The sequence below is a fragment of the Carcharhinus amblyrhynchos genome, chromosome 32, assembly GCF_965287045.1.
Source record: "Carcharhinus amblyrhynchos chromosome 32, sCarAmb.v2.hapA, whole genome shotgun sequence".
Taxonomy (NCBI): domain Eukaryota; kingdom Metazoa; phylum Chordata; class Chondrichthyes; order Carcharhiniformes; family Carcharhinidae; genus Carcharhinus; species Carcharhinus amblyrhynchos.
In genome coordinates, this window is record NC_137355.1 from 10296100 (window position 1) to 10315706 (window position 19607).

The 19607-nt window shown below is 42.4% G+C and overlaps 1 protein-coding gene across 8 annotated transcripts in view; it reads left to right on the forward strand.

The window, feature by feature from the left end:
- herc1 (HECT and RLD domain containing E3 ubiquitin protein ligase family member 1) overlaps positions 1-19607 on the forward strand; it is a 234496-nt gene that overhangs the window by 60918 nt on the left and 153971 nt on the right. For all 8 annotated transcript variants that reach the window (XM_080216228.1, XM_080216235.1, XM_080216232.1 and 5 more), the window contains exons 8-18: positions 24-151; positions 1492-1636; positions 7331-7502; positions 7597-7731; positions 9328-9493; positions 12698-12823; positions 14960-15178; positions 16545-16697; positions 16794-16926; positions 17679-17870; positions 18920-19141. In XM_080216228.1, the coding sequence (XP_080072354.1) occupies positions 24-151; positions 1492-1636; positions 7331-7502; positions 7597-7731; positions 9328-9493; positions 12698-12823; positions 14960-15178; positions 16545-16697; positions 16794-16926; positions 17679-17870; positions 18920-19141 (1791 nt within the window). The remainder of the gene's footprint in view (positions 1-23; positions 152-1491; positions 1637-7330; positions 7503-7596; positions 7732-9327; positions 9494-12697; positions 12824-14959; positions 15179-16544; positions 16698-16793; positions 16927-17678; positions 17871-18919; positions 19142-19607) is intronic.

The window sequence follows — 19607 nt, forward strand, 5'->3', positions numbered from 1 at the left end:
GTATCTCATTCACTCTGTACTAGGCAAACTTGGTCATGGTGACACCAATCGTGTTTACAAACCCAAAGTTATTGAAGCCTTGCAAGGAATGTTTATTCGTAAAGTATGTGCTGGGAGCCAATCTTCACTTGCTTTGACTTCAACAGGACAGGTCAGTTATGTTCTGTTGCTGAAAGAATAAGTAAATGATCATAGAATCCTACAGTGCGGCCCATCGAGTCTGCACTGACCACAATCCCACCCAGGCCCTATCCCTGTAAACCCACGTATTTACCCTGCTAATCCCCCGACACTATGGGGCGATTTAGTGTGGCCAATCAGCCTGACTGTGGGAGGAAACTGGAGCACCCGGAAGAAACCCATGCAGACACGAGGGGAACGTGCAAACTCCACACAGTCACCCAAGCCAGAGTCAAACTCTGGTCCCTGGCGCTGTGAGGCAGCTGTGCTGCCTTCCTGCCCACATGCTGGAGGAGTAATTCGAATGACCTTGGTCTCATATTTTTCTTTAAACTGTATTCTTGAAAGGTGAACAACATTGACAAGGAAGTCGTAATTCTTCCATCTTTCCCCTAGCTTTATGATCACATATATAATAAGAGGGTATAATAGAGATGAATAAAGAAGTACTGTGGGAATAGGGATATTAACATGTAACTCCAGCTGCACAAGAATAATATGATTAGTCTATTTAGTAAACAAAAACAAATTACTGAGGATGCTGGAATCTGAAACCAAAAGAGAAAATGCTGGAAAGTCTCAGCAGGCCTGGCAGCATCTGTAAGGAGTGAAAAGAGACCCTTTTGACAGAAAGGAGCTGAACCTTTGTCCTTACAGATGCTGCCAGATGTGCTGAAATTTTCCAGCATTTTTTTCTTTTGGTAGTCTATTTAGTAATTGTGTCTTACCTTAAATGGTTTAAAATAAAATTGCAGAATTTTTTTTTTACGGTTTTTATGTTGGTCGTTACTCAGTAAGAGTATTACCTCTCCGTGTAACTCCCATGTTATTGCATTAATTTATTGTTTTTCCGAATGTTCCTGTCTGTCTATCGAGTGTGTACGTGAGACAAATTTAATGCTTCCTCGTCTTGGGAAGGCCTGCTGCATGAAGTGCTGCCAGTAATAGCAAGCATTCCCTGGGATCAAGAAGCCTGGGTCGGAAGTCTCACCTACTGAGAATTGCCAGTCAGAGGCTAATTACTAGTCTAGTGACATTACCACTAGCTCACTGTCTCCATCTGGTATTTTGTTTTATCATGGCCCTGTGAAGTGCCTTGGAACATTTCGTTACGTTAAAGCCTCTATATTAATACAAGCTCTTGTAGCACAGACTGTTGGTCTTCAAGAATTGTCATAAGTGTGAAAGGACTGCATATCCTATAGTTATTGGACAGAAATCTTGTAAAAATACAGGTAACATGGGGACTTCATATCTCAAATTTACTTTCTGAATGACTTTTATCAATTTATGTTTGTTTTCAACCACCAGGTGTATGCTTGGGGCTGTGGTGCCTGTCTTGGCTGTGGCTCTTCGGAAGCTACAGCTCTGAGGCCCAAACTTATCGAAGAGCTAGCTACTACAAGAATAGTTGACCTTTCAATAGGTGACAGCCACTGTTTGGCTCTTTCACATGGTAAGTAGCAAATTTGAATTTCCAAAGCAATACAATTGCAGAAGTTATTGCATTTCTATGTGTGCTTAAGGCAGCTTTCAAGACTTATGTAACGGGAGTGGGTTTGGTGCTTGCATTTTATAAAAACGGCATGAGGCTTTCCAGTTGGAGCCACTTGATAACCGATCTTGTAGACATCGGAGCAGAAGTAGGTCATGTGGCTTATTGAGTATGCTCCACCGTTCAATGAGATCGTGACTGATCTGATGTGATAATCCTCAACTCTACTTTCACACCTTATCCCCATAACACACAATTCCTTTACTGATTAAAAATGTCTACCTCAGCTTTGGACATACTTAATGACCCAGTCAACTATAAGAATCTTTGCTATAGACAAACTGACTATCATCCTTAATGAAGTCCATGACACAGGAAAAATCCCAGAAGCCTTAATTAAATCCTATTCTTTGTGCTCCCTAAAAAATCATGGAGTAATTGAATATGAACTCCATCCACATTGTCGGTCTGATTTAGTCACATTACTAAGCTCTGTCTTCAAATGCTGATGAATAGGGTCAGGAGTAAGGTAAATTCAGAAGTTGCAGTTCTTCAATGTTTTGTAGAAGACAGAGGAACAAGAAATGATATCCTTTCATCATGTATGTATCAGAAAGAGCCCTAGATGAAAAAAAGATGTATTTGTGTGTTTTATTGATCATAGTAAGGCATCTGACAAGGCGAAGAGCGGATGAGGATGTTAAAGTTTTTTGAACTTGGTGGCAAGGATCTTGAGGTGATGAGAAATCTTTGGCAACAATCTGCAGCTTAAAACTTGAGAATGATCTCAGCATTTTTGTGAATATTAAAAGGGGTCAAAGAGTTTTCACCCCAGACACAATGGAAATATCCTTAAAGGAATTGAAACACCTTCCTGGATTATTATTTGGAAGTTGTGACTGAGAATTCTGTTTTCGATATCACTGTTGTGTACTGTGAAACTGGCTTGTGTGGGTGTGGATATGACTGGTTTAATGAAACTAAAGTCAGTGTCAAAACATCAACAGGGGTAAAGGTGAAGTCTGGTGATTGAAGTGGCAATGAACAGTGTCCCGGGAGCAGCTTGAATAAGAATTTACATTAGGCAAATAAATGATTTAAAACTAAAGTAATGTATTTGAAAAGGAACTTGGGTGCGTGTAAATGAGTGAGACAAAGTAAATTTCCTTTTATGAACATAGCAGTCATTAACTTTAAGGTGATTAATTCTGGGAAAGGGAACTTTGAAAGGACTGTCGGGACAACAGTGGAAGATCAAAGTGAAAAATATTTAAAGAGGAACTGAAGACTTGCAATGTGGCCATGAGATCTTGACAAAGACGGTGTGTGCTAGAGACAGATCTGCAAACATCAGTTGCCACCCTCTGAGAAATTTGTGCTTGTCTGCAAAGCTGTTGAAACATGCTGTGGTCTCAGCATTGAGTGAGAGAGGAGGAAAGCCTGTGCAAGATTTTCCCCAGAGCAGCAGTGCATTGTGTGGCAATAATTACCAAAACCATTTTTACGATTAGCAAACTGCGGGTTGTTGTCATCAAAAGGGGTTGGCTCTGAGTTATTTAAGCAAAAGTATTTTAGGAAATGTTTGTAGATGTACTGTTAATTATGCGATGGTGTTCTTATGTCTTTTAAGTATTTCTTCATTATTTAAAATAGTTAGATCTGGTCTGAAATTTACTCTTTTTGACTTAATATATAAATTGCAAAGCGTGTGGCAGCTTGTTCAAAGAATATCCATTAGTGTCACAAATTATACGTTAGCACTGCAATGAAGTTACTGTGAAAATTCCCCTAGTCGCCACATTCCGGCACCTGTTCAGGTACACTGAGGGAGAATTTAGCATGGCCAATGCACCTAATCAACACGTCTTTCGGACTGTGGGAGCACCCGGAAGAAACCCTCGCAGACATGGGGAGAACAGTGTCCCAAGCTGGGAATTGAACCCAGGTTGCTGGTGCTGTGAGGCAGCAGTGCTAGCCACTGCCATCGTGCCACAAGTTTCCCTTTGGGAGATGGGCAGCCTGTCACTTGCTATCTGTTGTGTCATATCATAACAACTTTGATACGATACGCTGATGACACCATTCTTATTGCCGTTTCTGAAAAGAAATTGCAAAAGATTCCAGTTAGAGTAATGAGTATAAGTGAGGACTAAGGACTGAGCATAAATTGTAAGGAAACGAAATGTCTAGCAGTGTCCAAAAACAGTGTCCTGCCAGAATGTAGGATAATAGTGACAAATGTAAAGGTAACACAGGCAGACAAATTTTGTCACTGGGAAGGTATGTAAACATTAGATGAAAAGCGAAACCAAGAAATAAGGACAAAATAAGACAAAGGAGGGTGAAAGATGCATTCCAAAAAAACTGAAAAGGATTATAATCAATTCAAAACTAGCCATGAAAACAGAAGCTCAGAATCCTGAAGTGCTACATCACTCTAATTTTGTATAGAGTACAAAATTCGTTCATCAGGTGAGTGGCTTACCTGATGAAGGAGCAGTGCTCCAAAAGCTCAGATTCCAAATAAATCTGTTGGACTTTAACCTGGTGTTGAGAGACTTCTTACTGTGCCCACCCCAGTCCAATGCCAGCATCTCCACATCATAATTTTATACACAGAAACAAACATTGAATGATCAGCGAAGCAATGCAGAGAAGAATTAAGTTTTGAATTTATTTACTAGTGTCACAAGTAGGCTTGCATTAACACTGCAGTGAGATTACTGTGAAAATCCCCTAATCACCACACACTGGCACCTGTTCGGGTACACCGAGGGAGAATTTAGCACGGCCAATACACCTAACCTTCACATCTTTGGACTGTGGGAGAAAACCGGAGCACCTGGAGGAAATCCATGCAGACACTGGGAGAATGCGCAAACTCTATACACATTGACCCAAGCCAGGAATCGAACCCATGTCCCTGGCACTGTGAAGCAGCAATGCTAACCACTGTGCTGTCATATTGCCCTGCCAGTTCTGCTCATAAATTCTAGATCATGATATAACCAGGAATTAGTCTATGAATTTTCCTGAACTTGATAGATTTTGGTTGAACCACAGGTTGGTATGCTTGATAACAAGTAGCCACTTTGACAGGTGGAAATTTGCCACTTGAATTTTACCTAGTCTGGTGATTAAAGCTTCAAGTAACAATCGCGAAAATCTTCCACTGAAGTATCAGTTATTTGCCAGAGAGAGTTAAATGATTTAGTAAAGGGAAAAACATGAGTGGTAATGTGAAGCAGCCTGAATTGTGCCTGAGAGATTGTTGTGTAATAGCAGCAAGTGAGCTATTTAAAATTCAATTTCTGATAGCTACAAGATTCAAATGAACTTATTCACTGTTCATTTTAGATGTTTTCTTGCAGCTTGTGAGAGGTTAATTGTTGAAGCTTCCTGTTATGAGGCAGCTGGTGACACAGTGGTTAGCACGGATGCCTCTCAGCACTAGGGACCCGGGTTTAATTCCTCGGCTTAGGTCACTGTGCGGAGCTTGCATGTTTTCCCCGTGTCTACGTGGGTTTCCCCTCATGTCCCAAAGATGTATGGGTTAGGTGTATTGGTCAAGCTAAATTGTCCCCCCCATGTACCCGAATAAGTGCCAGTGTGTGCCGACTAGGGGAACTTCACAGTAACTTAATTTGCAGTGTTAATGTCAGCCTGCTTGTGATTAATAAATAAAACTTTATCTCTAATTGGGTGTTTTAAGAAGCCGATTCTAGTGAAGATCAAAATCGTTTATCTGTTGTCTCATTCCAGTAACTTTGATCATTTGGCATCGGCGCACCTTGGTGGTATCCATGGGATGTTGGAAACCAGTACTTATTTTACATTGTATGTTTAAACAATTGAGATTTGTTCACCCCAGTCACAAGCTGCTGCAGAATCAATGAAGAGTTCATCAGGTGACAAGACCTATCGTAGAATCCCTACAATGCAGAAGACGACCATTTGGCCCATCTAGCTCTGTTTCTGAACAGAAAGGGTATCACTTCCTAGGACTTTCTAAAGGGAGAGGCTATCCTTGGGTGATTCTACCTTGCTGGATGTATGTGATTAGAACTGATTGGTCAGTCACAGTTGACAGTTTCCCCATAGTTGTGATAATTCACCAGAAAATTGATGTTGTGCTTTGAGTTGCAGTTAAATGTGTCTTTTCCTATCCACTGCTTGATGAAGGTGTGTATTTATAGTCTGTGGTTGCTGCTGAAGTACTTCCACTTTACGACGTAGGTATGAGTCCAATTGCTTTCTCTGACTCAATTTTCATCCCATCACCAAAAGAACTGGTGATACCTGCATTGTGGCAAAGAAAGAAATTCTGACACTGTTTCAGTTGAAAAATCTAAAGTTACAAATATTTTGACTTGTGTCAGCCACGGTCACTGGTAGCACTCTTACCTCAAGTCAGAATGTCATTTAAAAAAAAATTCAAGAACTTGCCATTTTGTCATTTGTGTGTTAGCGAGATTGGGCAGCACTTGCTGAACAACCAATCTAAGATAATCCGTCAAACTGATGATGTCTTTTACTTGCACTCGCTACAAGCAAGTTGTTTTCGTATGCACGGACCACTCTCTACAAATGCGAGCTCGTGTTCAAGCCTTGTATCTTTCTTCAATTACCTGGAAACTTGGGAAGCCTATAGTTTCCTGCTGTGTTTCATGGCAACACCTTGGCCAATCAGACTCAACTTGCCAAACAATTTTTTTCCATCTTTCTCTTCCCCATTTGTTCACATCAATTAATGCCCGTGGCATCTGCACAGATCCTTCTTGCGAGAACATTCGTCTGTAACCACTTGAAAATTTGCCTTCATGTAATTGTCCTGATGAGTGCAAGATGAAAAGCTCTTTTGTTGTCAATATTATTCAAGTTTTGAACAATCATACAACACATCTTTAGAGGATGTTCTACAGCAACCTGCTACGGCCCCTTTTAAAACACCTCCCAAACTTGCAACCACTTGGGAGAAACAAGGAAGTTGGTGCCCTGGCAAGGATTTGTCCCTAAAACAATTATCCAAAACAGTTCTATATCTTGTGAAAACTTGATATCTACATTTCTGTATCTGAGAGGTCAGTCATGGCTCAGTTGATAGCACTCTTGCCACTTGAGTCACGTGGTTCTGGGTTCAAGTTCCACTCCAGGCTTCAGCACAAAACTCAAAGCTGACACTGATGGTACTGGAGGTGTGTGGTATTGTCAGAGATGCCATCTTCTGAATGAGACCAAACCACGATCACATCTGCCTTCTTGGGTGGATGTGAAAGATCCATGGCTTTTTCCAAAGTCGTCATTGGTGTCCTGACCAGTATTTGCCCCTTAATCATTGCCACACAAAAAATTCTTTTTATTGCATTGCTGTTTGTGGGAGTTTACTGTGTGGTTATTGTCTGCTATATTTTCGATAATACAATAGTAACTGCACTTCAAAAGTATTTCATTGGACAAACGGTGCTTTTGAGATGTCTGATGACCGTAAGAAATAATATATAAACGGAAATCTATTTAACCTGTCATTTACTGCCCTGCAAGAGTGGTGTCCTGAAACATCATCTAACCTGCTGAACATTGCTGTTTAAAGGTGAAAAATGTGTTGATTTAGATGTAACCTATTTATCATAACACTGTGCTTTCTTATAATTGTAGATAATGAGGTGTATGCTTGGGGCAATAATTCTATGGGACAATGTGGTCAAGGAAACTCAACGGGTCCAATCACCAAGCCCAAGAAAGTGATCGCTTTGGATGGAGTGGCATGTCAGCAGATTTCTGCTGGAACTTCCCACAGCCTGGCTTGGACAGCTTTGCCCAGAGACAGGTGAGAAAATGCAACAAAAATCGCCTCAGTGATATTTTAGACAAATTGCTGTTTTGACAGATGCTTCACCTCGACACCTCTTTTGTTATGACAGACAAGTTGTGGCTTGGCACAGACCTTACTGTGTGGATTTGGAAGAAAGCACCTTTTCTCATCTAAGATCATTTCTTGAATGGTACTGCGATGGAATCAACAGTGAAGTTCCACCCCTGCCTTTCCCGTCATCCAGGTAGGATTGGCTGTTGTAAGGTCTGGTGAGTTAGAATTCAGTTGAAGTTTAATTATTAGTGTCGCAAGTAGGTTTACGTTAACACTGCAATGAAGTTACGTGGAACTCCCCTAGTCGCTACACTCCGGTGCGTGTTTGAGTACACTGAGGGAGAATTTGGCACAGCCAATGCACGTAACCAACACCTCTTTTGGACTGTGGGAGGAAACCGAAGCACCCAGAGGAAACCCACGCAGACACTGAGAGAATGTGTAGACTCCGCACAGTCAGTGACCCAAGCCGGGAATTGAACTCAGGTCCCTGGTGCTGTAATGTAGCAGTGCTAAGCACTGTCTCACCATGCTGTCCCATTCATGCGGTTTACAGACTGTTGACGTTGTGACGCAATGTTAGATTTGAGCCAAGTTCTGATTTATTATAACAAAATTTATGAATTCTGCACCGACCAAGCTGGCCTAAGCAGAATTATATCCGTAAATATACCATCAACAGTAGATGTTTTTAGTATCATGCCTGACATACTTTACTGCATGCTATCATGATGCCATGAAGTGCACCTAGTCAGCTAATTATGTAATCCTCAATTTAATAGGATTGGGTTTATCTTGTGCAACACAAGTTTAGAATTTATGTAGAATTATCATGAGCGTTCTTTCAATTAATCAGAATGGTTCATATAGCAAATTTACTTCAAATTTAGTGTTTTTAGTTGGTGAAGCTACCTTGCCCCTGCTGTTCATGCCAGCAAAGGAGAAATTCATAGAATTGTAGAATCTCTATAGTACAAAAGAAAATCATTTGGCCCACAGACAACAATCCCATTCAACCTTAACCCTGTAACCCACACATTTACCCTGCTAATCCCCCTGACACTTAAGGAGCAATTTAGCATGGCCAATCCATCTAACCTGCACAACTTTGGAGTGTGGGAGGGTCCCTGGCACTGTGAGGCAGCAGTGCTAACCACTGTGCCACATGCTGCCAATAACCCCAGAAAAGATATTGTATGTGAAAAAGATTAATGTGCACAGCTTAACTTTTCATTATCCACTACTTTAATGGAAGAATTTAACCGTTTTAATATCAACCTTCCATTATTGTAATGAAGGTGTTAGTGAAACCAAGTCAGTAAATATATGTGGAGTAATATCTCTGTAGAATCACAAAAGTTATATGTTTAGAAAATAATATTTGGAATTGCTTTTACCTTTTTAACTATACTAATTATTTTGACAGCTCTAGTGCTTGGAAGATTGTCCAAATCCATTGGTCTGGTTTTCACAGTTAGATGTTGGACTTACTTGAATATTAAGTATTCTCAAGTATTAGTCCAAATATGTGCAGATTAAGTGAATCGGCCATGCTAAATTGCCCCTTGGTGTCAGGGGGATTGGTTAGAGTAAATGCAGGGGGTTGTGGGAATAGGGCCTGTGTAGGATTGTGGTCGGTGCAGATTCCATGAGCCGAATGGCCACTTCCAGTACTGTAGCATTCTATAACTCTGTTTTCAAGCTGTATTGGTGGCATAGATTCTTTATGTTCACCAAATATCTCTCCTCTTCAGATTTTGATCAACTTTATTATCTTTTTTGATAGGGAGCATCATAATTTTCTTAAGCTTTGTCTCAAGCTGCTGTCCAACCATCTGGCACTGGCTCTAGCTGGGGGTGTGGCCACCAGCATCCTTGGGAGACAGGCCAGGCCACTGCGAAATCTCTTGTTCAGATTAATGGACTCCTCTGTGCCAGATGAAATCCAAGAGGTGAGTTATTTCACAGCCATTCTTTCATATTTGAATTGCTTATTGCCTGATAGATTGAATTCCCTTTCATTATAGCACTGTTGAGATATTTGGACTGGGGCAGCAACTTAATCTCATCGGCATCCTTCCATTCATGTGAGATGATGTATATGGAACAAATCCACTAGTGCTGGGAGGTTTCACAGGGCGTGCCTTTGTTGCTCTTTGTGAGAGGCAGGTTCAGCCACAAGTGCTGCATTGTCTGGTGGTGTTTTGACATTAGTGCCTGGTGACAAGCTGCTGTAATCCTGTATCGCATGCTGGCCCACAGATAATGTCACCAATTCCCTCTGTTGGTTAGTGTCACCAAGATGTGAAAATCCATGTTTGTTTGGAGCCTTCATGTCATGCTTGCAAGCATCCTTGAAGCAGAGATTGGAGCATCAAATGCTCTGGCTACCTCCTTATACGGGATATCCTGGAATGTGTCTACTTTACATCCTGTGAATCTGCTGAAACCAGCAGCGTTACCTCTGCTTGATGAATGCTAACATAGTTAGGTTTGCCTTTTAAGGAGACTATCACATTGACGATTTTGTTCTTCCATGAGATGGCAAGAATGCAGGCATTGGAAAGGAAAACTATCAAGCTTTCTTTCTTGATGGCTGTCAATTATCCATCCTTCACAGCCAAACAATGGGGTGCTGAGGACACAGGCTTCATGAACCTCAATCTTGGTCCTAAGAGTGAACTTGTTGTTTTTCCATGCACACTTCATGAGTCTGTCAATGCATTTGCAACTTTCCCCAAGTGAGTCCAGTTATGCATCAAGAATCATGTTGTCGATCAGTGTAGACCTAAGGCAGAATATGATTTATTATTTTCACGTATTATTATTATACAGTGTAAAGTATTGTTTCTTGAGCACTATATACAAAGCATACAATTCATAGAGTACGTAGGGGAAAAGGAAAGAAGAGGGTGCAGAATATAATGTTACAGTCATAACTAGCATGCAGAGAAAGATCAACTTAATATGTGGTAAGTTCATTCACAAGTCCGATGCAACTGGAAAGAAAGTATTCATGAGTCGGTCGATACATGATCTTGGACTTTTGTATCTTTTCCCTGTTGGAAGAAGGGGGAAAGAGAGAATATCCGTGGTACGTAGGGTCCTTGATTATGTTGACTGTTTCGCCAAGGCAGAGGGAAGTGTAGACAATGTCAACAGATGGGAGGCTGATTTGAGTGATGGACTAGGCAACGTTAACAACTATTCACAACTAGATTCTTGCGGTCTTGTCCAAGCAGTGGTACATCCGGAAAGGATGCTTTCTATGGTGCATCTGTCGAAGTTGCTAGTTCGAAAGCAAAAAGATGTCCGACTGAGTTGAACAGTGATGTGAACTGTGCTGCAGTGAGATGGCCATTCTCCCAGACTTGTTTGACACTCCACGGCCCTCTGTCATGGCTGAGTTCAACACCGGCCTTATCACTTGAAGGCCATTGTTGCCTTGGTAAACAGGCACCCAGCAAGGATAGAATTTCAGCAGATTGCGTGTTATGTCATCTACAAAAGCAAAGGTGACTGAAGAGGCTGCAACTTTGCAGCAACGCCTCACTCCTCAGCATCACTAGGAAAGCTTTCGCTAGGATGGTGCTGGAAAGACTCCAACTTTGCAGACAGTCCAACAAGAGGAGCAATTTGCTGTGCTAGTCAATTGAGTGGGGCATGATCTTCTCCCGTGCCAACTACAAGAGAAGTAAAGGGAATGGGACATTCCTGTCTACTTTGGTTTTGTGAGATCTCAGAGGTGGATGTTTTAGGGTGGTGTCACCTAGTCAGAATGTGCCTCTGCAAAGGAATCCCAGTGAATTGTCCTATTAATTTTATGCTATTCAGTGATTCTGGCATCTTGGGTGCATTTGAGTATTTTGCAGTAAATAGCATTCTCAGTCAATGTATTCGGGAAGTGTGATCGATGAATTGCTAACCTCTAGCACAGTGATCTTTTGTGGCTTCCTGACCTGAAGGAACAACTGAATCAGCTTCCAATGCCTTATGTAATAAGTGAGCATTCAACCTGGGTTTGAAAACCAAGTACAGAAGTTATATAGGAAATCAGAACTAGAGTAGGACATTCGGCCCTTTGAGCCTGCTCCCATTCAATATGATAATGGTTGATCGTCTACTCTATACCTTACGCCCACAGTCGCCACAGAACCTTGACATCTTTTTAGAGTCTAAAGATCTATTTCTCCATTGGATGTTCTTACTAGAACTAGAGGGCTTGGCCTCAAAATAAACAGGAGCAGATTTAGGACTGAGTTGAGGAGGAATTTCTTCATGTGAACGGTTGTGAATTTGTGGAATTCCTGCCCTTTGAAGTAGTTGAGGCTACCTCGTTGAATGTTAAGGCAAGGATAGAGAGGTTTTTGATCAGTAAAGGGATTCAGGATTATTGTGAGCGGGTGGGTAAGTGGGCTGAGTACACAAAAAGATCAGCCATGATCTTATAGAAACATAGAACATTACAGTACAGGCCCCTTGGTCCTCAATGTTGTGCCGAGCTATGTCCAATCACAAGATCGAGCTATCCCCTCCCTATCATTCTGGTGTGCTCCATGTGCCTATCCAATCACTGCTTGAAAGTTCCTAAAGTGTCTGACTCTACCATCACAGCAGGCAGTCTATTCCACACCCCAACCGCTGTCCGAGTAAAGAATCTACCTCGGACATCCCTCTTGTATCTCCCACCATGAACCTTACAGTTATGCCCCCTAGTAACAGCTACATCCACCCGACGAAATAGTCTCTGCATGTTCACTCTTATCAATCCCCTCATCATCTTATAAACCTAAGTCGTCTCTCATCCTCCTCTGCTCCAAAGAGAAAAGCCCCAGCTCCCTCAACCTTTCCTCATACGACCTACCCTCCAAACGAGGCAGCATCCTGGTAAATCTCCCCTGCACTCTCTCCAATGCTTCCACATCCTTATAATGAGGTGACCAGAACTGAACACAATTTCCATTTCAAATGTTGAATGGTGGAGCAGGCTTGAGGAGCCAAATGGCCTACTCCTGCTCCTAGTTCTTATGTTCTTGTATCTTCTGTGACTTGGCCTCCACAGCTTTCTGTGGTAGAGAATTCCATAGGCTCACCAACCAGAGGTCTGTATCTATAATACCACATAATAGACCTGTGCTTTTTCCTTGCTGTTGTAGGCTGTCATAGAGACATTGTCTGTGGGCGCTACAATGTTACTTCCACCACTACGTGAAAGAATGGAGCTGCTACATTCACTACTTCCGCAGGGCCCTGATAGATGGGAAAGCTTAACAAAAGGACAAGTAAGTGCATTGTTTTTGGATTTTGCAGATATCTATATTTAATCAAACACTGAAAAATGTACAACTCAAAGGAATTTGATGCAGCACAGTGGTTAGCACTGCTGCCTCGCGCCAGGGATCAGGGTTCAATTTCGGCCTTGGGTCACTGGCTGTATGGAGTCTGCATGTTCTCCCTGTGTCTGCGTGGGTTTCTTATGGGTGCTTCAGTTTCCTCCCACAGTCCAAAGATGTGCGGGTTAGGTGGATTGGCCATACTAAATTGACCATAGTGTCAGGTGGATTAGTAGGGTAAATATGTGGGGTTATGGGAATAGAACCTGGGTAAGATTGTTGTTGTTGCAAACTTGATGGGCCAAATGGCCTCCTTCTGCACTGTAGGGATTCTATGACTCTGTAAAGTATTTCCTTGCTGATCAGCCTAATCCCACCTACCAAGCTAAGCCCTGTGGTTAATGGCACCTTCTGAGTGCATATCTGAGTATTTTCTTTTCAAGGGGATTGGGATTTCTGTCTCCCCACCCTTTTCAGGCAGTGCTACATGAAGTCCTATGCACCTATTACCTGGAGCTCAAAGTTCAGCATACTTTACAATTTTCAGCCCCTGTATCGAAATCTCTCCATGACTTGTAATCTTCTCCACCCCAACAAAGCTTCTGAAATATCTATGCTGATCCACCTCTGGCACTTTGTTCTGATTTTAATCGCTGTCCCCTTGATGGTCATGCCTTTTGTTGCTGAGGACCTGAATTCTGGAATTCCCTCCGTAAACATCACTGCCACCTCACCTTTCCACCAGATTCCTCCACCAAATTCCCTATAAATCATGGAACAAGCTTTTGATCATCTGCTTGAATATCACCTTGTGTGCCTCAATGTCATATTTTATTTGCTATCTCTTCTGTGCTGTGAAGCATCTTGGGGCATTTTAAGACATTGAAAGTAAATACAAGTTTAGTGGCATAGTGTGGTTAGGACTGCTGCCTCACAGTGCCAGGGACCTGGGTTCGATTCCTGACTCAAATCACTGCGTGGAGTCTGCACGTTCTCCCTGTTTCTGCCTGGATTTCCTCCCACAGTCTGAAAGACATGCCGGTTAGGCGCATTGGCTATGCTAAACTCTCCCTCAGTGTACGGAGTGTGGCGACTAGGGGATTTTCACAGAACTTCTTGCCGTGTTAATGTAAGCCTAATTGTGACGCTAATAAACTTTAAACTTTATTTCCAAAGCTCTGCAGGTAGCAAATTATCAAAATTACTCAATTATGCAACTTTCTAATTCATGATCTTGGAATTTGCGATGATATTAAATTTATTCTGCCTAGTAACTGGCTGTAAATGGAATGTTGGCCTTTTATTGCGAGGGGGGATGGAATATAAAAGCAGGGAGGTCTTGCTGCAATTGTACAAGGTACTGGTGAGGCCGCAACTAGAGTACTGTGTGCAACTTTGGTCCTCTTATTTGCGAAAGGATATATTGGCCTTGGAGAGAATACAGAGAAGGTTCACCAGTCTGATACCGGAGATGAGGGGGTTAGCTTATGAGGAGAGATTGAGTAGATTGGGCCTGTACTTGTTGGCGTTTAGAAGGCTGAGGGGTGATCTTATAGAGACATATAAGATAATGAAGGGGCTAGATAGGGTAGAGGCAGAGAGATTCTTTCCACTTAGAAATTAAACAAGTACTAGAGGACACAGCCTCAAAATAAGGAGGGGGGGGATCAATTTAGAACAGAGTTGAGGAGGAACTTCTCTCAGAGGGTAGTGAATCTCTGGAATTCTCTGCCATTGAACTGGTGGAAGCTACCTCGTTGAATTCGTTTAAGTCACAGGTAGATAGATTTTTGATCGATAAGGGAATTAAGGTTTATGGGGAGCAGGCGGGTAAGTGGAACTGAACCATTTTTGGATCAGCCATGATCTTATTGAATGGCGGGGCAGGCTCGAAGGGCTAGATGGCCTACTCCTGCTCCTATTTCTTATCTTCTTATGTAATACAGAAATATAAATCTATGTAAATGCTGACACTAAACTTGCAAATTTCTTTGCTGGTTTTGCAGTGTTTAAATGTACATCTGCTATACATTGTTGTACATTATACATTGGTGTAATATTAATTTCACCGTCTTTGTTTTTCAGAGGATGCAGTTGGATATTATTCTCACTAGCCTACAGGATCACACCCATGTCGCCTCCTTGCTGGGTTATAGTTCTCCTCCTGATGTTGAAGCCTCCTCTACAGGATCAAATTACAGTGCTTTCCCTGATTCCTCATTCAGTTCCCAATCCAGTCATCCTGATACACATCTGGCAGAAATTTTGATGAAGACCCTGCTCAGAAATTTAGGATTCTATACTGTAAGGAGATTTCTGTTTGAAAATATGTTGACTTAATTCAATTCCACTGTGTCGTAGTTCGTTAAAAATCTTGCTTCATGTGAAATATAGCCTAGATATTCTTAACTGATGACCTTGAGGAGTATTGATTTTATTTTTAATCCTTTATGGAAGGGACACTCAGATGAGACTAGTTATCGCTAAAGATAAGATGTAGGAGCAGAACGAGCCATTCAGCCCAGTGTGTCTGCTTACTGAGATGCCGGCCTGCACTGGGGTGGGCACGGTATTCATTGATATCATGACTGCTCTTTTATAATCCTCAACTCCACTTTCACACCTTATTCCCACAATCCTTGATTGCCTGTTTCGTTAAAAATCTGTCTGTCTCAGTCCAGCGTGGTGGCACAGTGATTAGCATTGTTGCCTCATAGCATCAGGGACCTGGATTCGACTTCCAGCTTGGGTCATTGTCTGTGTAGAGTTTGCATGTTCTCTTCATGTCCATGTGGATTTCCACATAGACCCGCCTCCTCTACTGCTACCCCTGGCAGCTTGTTCCAGGCACTCATCACCCTCTGTGTGAAAAAAAATTGCCTCTCTGGACACTTTTGTATCTCTCCCCTCTCACCTTAAACCTATGCCCTCTAGTTTTAGATTCCCCTACCTTTGGGAAAAGATATTGATCATCATCTAGCTGATCTGTGACCCTTATTATTTTATTGATCTCTCTAAGATCACCCCTAAGCCTCCTAGTGCACCGGAGGGAAAACATCCCAGTCGATCCAGCCTCTCCTTATAACTCAAACCATCAAGTCCGTTAGCATCCTAGTAAATCTGTTCTACACTTTTTTTTAGTTCAGTTGGCTGAATGCCTTCCCTCTGCACTGTTTGAAGTTTATTTATTAGTGTCACAGGTAGGCTTATAATTAATATTGCATTGAAGTTGCTGTGAAAATACCCTAGTTGCCATACTCCGGTGCCTGTTTGGGTACACTGAGGGAGAATTTAGCGTGGCCATTGCACCCTAACCAGCACATTTTTCGGACTGTGGGAGGAAACCAATACAGACTTCGCACAGATAGTGACCCAAACTGGGAATCGAACCTGGGTCCCTGGTGCTGTGAAGCAGCAGTGCCACCATGCAGCAGGGTAAATACACGAGGTTATGAGGATAGGATGTGGGTGGGATTGTTGTTGGCGCAGGATGAATGGGCTGAATTGCTGCTTCCTGTACTATAGAGATTCTGTGATGTACTCTGAAAGAGACTATCCCAGTGTTTGTTTATTTCATGCAGTTTAAAGTTCTCCGTTTATGTGTTGCAGTTTGATTAAAATCTTGTTAACAATTTCAAATCTTCTTCTGACAATGATTCATTCTAAACAGGATCAGGCTTTTGGAGAACTGGAAAAGAATAGTGACAAGGAGCTTCTGGGGACATCTTCAGCTGAGAACAGCCAGCCAGCTCACTTGCATGAACTGCTGTGCTCTCTACAGAAGCAACTATTGGCATATTGCCATACCAACAGCGTCAATGAGGTATGCGCCTTGACCTTCCCTGGGGGAAATGTAGACTTGAGATATTTTTCTGTTGAACTTTGTTGATTAACTTAAAAAAATGGTCATTTTGTTTAGAGCTCCAGCAGCGTCGCTTTATTGCACAAACATCTCCAACTCTTATTGCCCCATGCGACTGAAATATACTCCCGTTCTGCAACACTGCTGAAAGAGAGCTCCTGGAATGGTAGCGTCAGGGACAAACTTCAAGGTGACTTCTTTGCTTCTACTTAGTTTCTGTTTCAAACAATCCATTTTTTTTGTTGTAATAGATTACTGGTCACATAGGACTCCTGCCACTTTTCTATGTTGCATCCTATCAGTATAGCCTTCCATTCCTTTATCCATCATGTGTTTTCCTCTTAAATGCATCAATGGCTTTTGCATCAATCCTTCATGGTGGTGGCTCATTCCATATTCTAATCACCTCTCTGGGTAAGAATGTTCTCTGATCTTCTCCAAGAATGTTTCGACAGGAAGGAATTTCTCCTGAATTCCCTATTGGTGATTATCGTGTGTTCATGGCCCCAGGTCTGACCTCACCTCCCAGTCATAGAATCATTTCATCGGGGCTGCACCGACAACAATCCCACTCAGGCAATATCGCACAACTCCACATATTTGCCTCCCTAATCTCTCTAATCTTCACATCCTGAGACACTAAAGGGCAATTTAGCATGACCAATTAACCTAAATCACACATCTTTTAACCCCGGGAGGAAACTGGAGCACTCGGAGGAAACCCACGCAGACAAGGGGCGAATGTGCAAACTCTGCACGGACAGTGACCCAAGTTGAAATTGAATGTAACGTTTTCAACGTTTTTCTGAGTATGTTATTGGATGTAATCCACATGTTACTATTAGGGTAAAATGTTTAGATATTTCTGATTTTGTGTACAGCGGCAAGCACTGGTTTAAAGCAAATCCTCCATGTACCTATGCAGCATTGTTTTCCTTGCAGGTGTCCTGTATGGATCAGCAGCAGGGAGCATGCTCTGTCAAATCATTAACTCCCTGCTCTTGCTGCCTGTCTCTGTGGCGAGACCAGTGTTGAGCCACCTGCTGGATCTGCTGCCCTCCTTGGATCGCCTAAACCGACTTTTACCAGCTGCTGCACTTTTAGAGGAGCAGGAGCTGCAGTGGCCGTTACATGGTAAGAGGCATGCTCAGGTATGGTTTTATTTTTTGTTCATTCAGTGGATGTGAGCGTTGCTGACTAGGTCAGCATTTGTTGCCCATCGCTAATCGTTCTTGAACTGAGTGGCTGGCTAAGCCTATCTCAGAAGGCATCATCCACATTGCTGTGGGTCTGGAATCACATGTAGACCAAACCTGGTAAGGATTATCCCCTAAAGGACATTATTGAACCAGATGGGTTTTTACAACAATCGGCGATGGTTTCGTGTAGGTTTACCAGACTGATTCCGAGGATGGTGGAATTGATATGAGGAGAAATTGACTAGGTTACGATTGTTTCTGCTGGAGCTCAGAAAAGGAGGGGGAAATCTCATAGAGACTTATAAAATTCTAACAGGACTAGACAGGGTCGATGCAGGGAGGATGTTCCCGATGGCGGGGGAGTCGAGAACCAAGGGTCGCAGTCTGAGGTTTGGGGTAGGCCATTTTAGGACGGAGATGAGGAGACATTTCTTCACCCAAAGAGTGGTGAGTCTGGGGAATTCATTACTACAGGAAGTAGTCGATGCCAAAACATTGAATGTATTTAAGATGTAGCACTTGGGGCGAACAGGATCAGAGGTTATGGGGAGAATGCAGGATTAGGCTATTGAGTTGGATGATCAGCCATGATCGTGATGAATGGTGGAGCAGGCTGGAAGGGCCAAATGGTCTCCTCCTGCTCCTATCTTCTATGTTCCATAGAATTCCATATTTTATTATTTAGTTATTGAATTCAAACTGGGTCCCCAGCGCATTACCCTGTGTCCCTGAATTACAAGTTCAGCAACAATACCGTCTTGCCACCGCATCCCGCTTCTGATGGTATAACTTTTTTAATATTGTATCCTTGGCGATTAACCATGTGTTGTGTGATAATGAGAGGTTATGGGAGGGGTGGGGGCGGAAATGTACCAATCTCCTTTTGTAACTTAAATCCTGCATTTGGAGAGATTAAAGAAAGGCTGTGATCGTTTTCCCTGAAAAGCTCTTAACAATATATTTTATGGGGACTTGTATTGCTAGGTACTCTTGAAAGTGCTGACCCTGATGATTTGGCTATACCTCAGCCTGCCCAGCCCTGGGTGTGGCTTGTGGACCTGGAACGAACTGTTGCACTACTTGTAGGCCGTTGTCTCGGTGGAATGCTTCAGGGCCCACCTACGTCATCTGAGGAACAAGATACAACTCACTGGCTAAAAACACCTCTGTTCAGCAATGGATTGGAAATGGATCTTCCTCAACTCGGTAAAACTCATCATTTGCTATTTTCTAAATGCCTGGTTGGACCTTCAGTAATTCAGCTCCACCTCGATGCACACAGCTGTTTGCAGCGTGCAGCCGTGTGTTGAGTGTGGTTTATAAAGCCCATTTTTGACCTATAGCATAAAAATACTTCATAGCAACAAATGTGCTCGCTAACACAAAATATCACCATGCCACGTGTATTTAACATTTCAATAAGTAAAGTTTTTATTTATCAGTGTGACAAGTGAGGCTTACATTAACATTGCAATGAAGTTACTGCAAAATTCCCCTAGTCACCACGCTCCGGCTCCTCTTCGGGTCAACGCATGTCTTTCAGACTGGGAGGAAACCGGAGCAGCTGGAGGAAACCCATATAGACATGAGGAGCAGATACAAACTCCACAAACAGTGACCCAATCCAGGAATTGAACCCAGGTTTCTGGCGCTGTGAGGCAGCGGTGCTAAC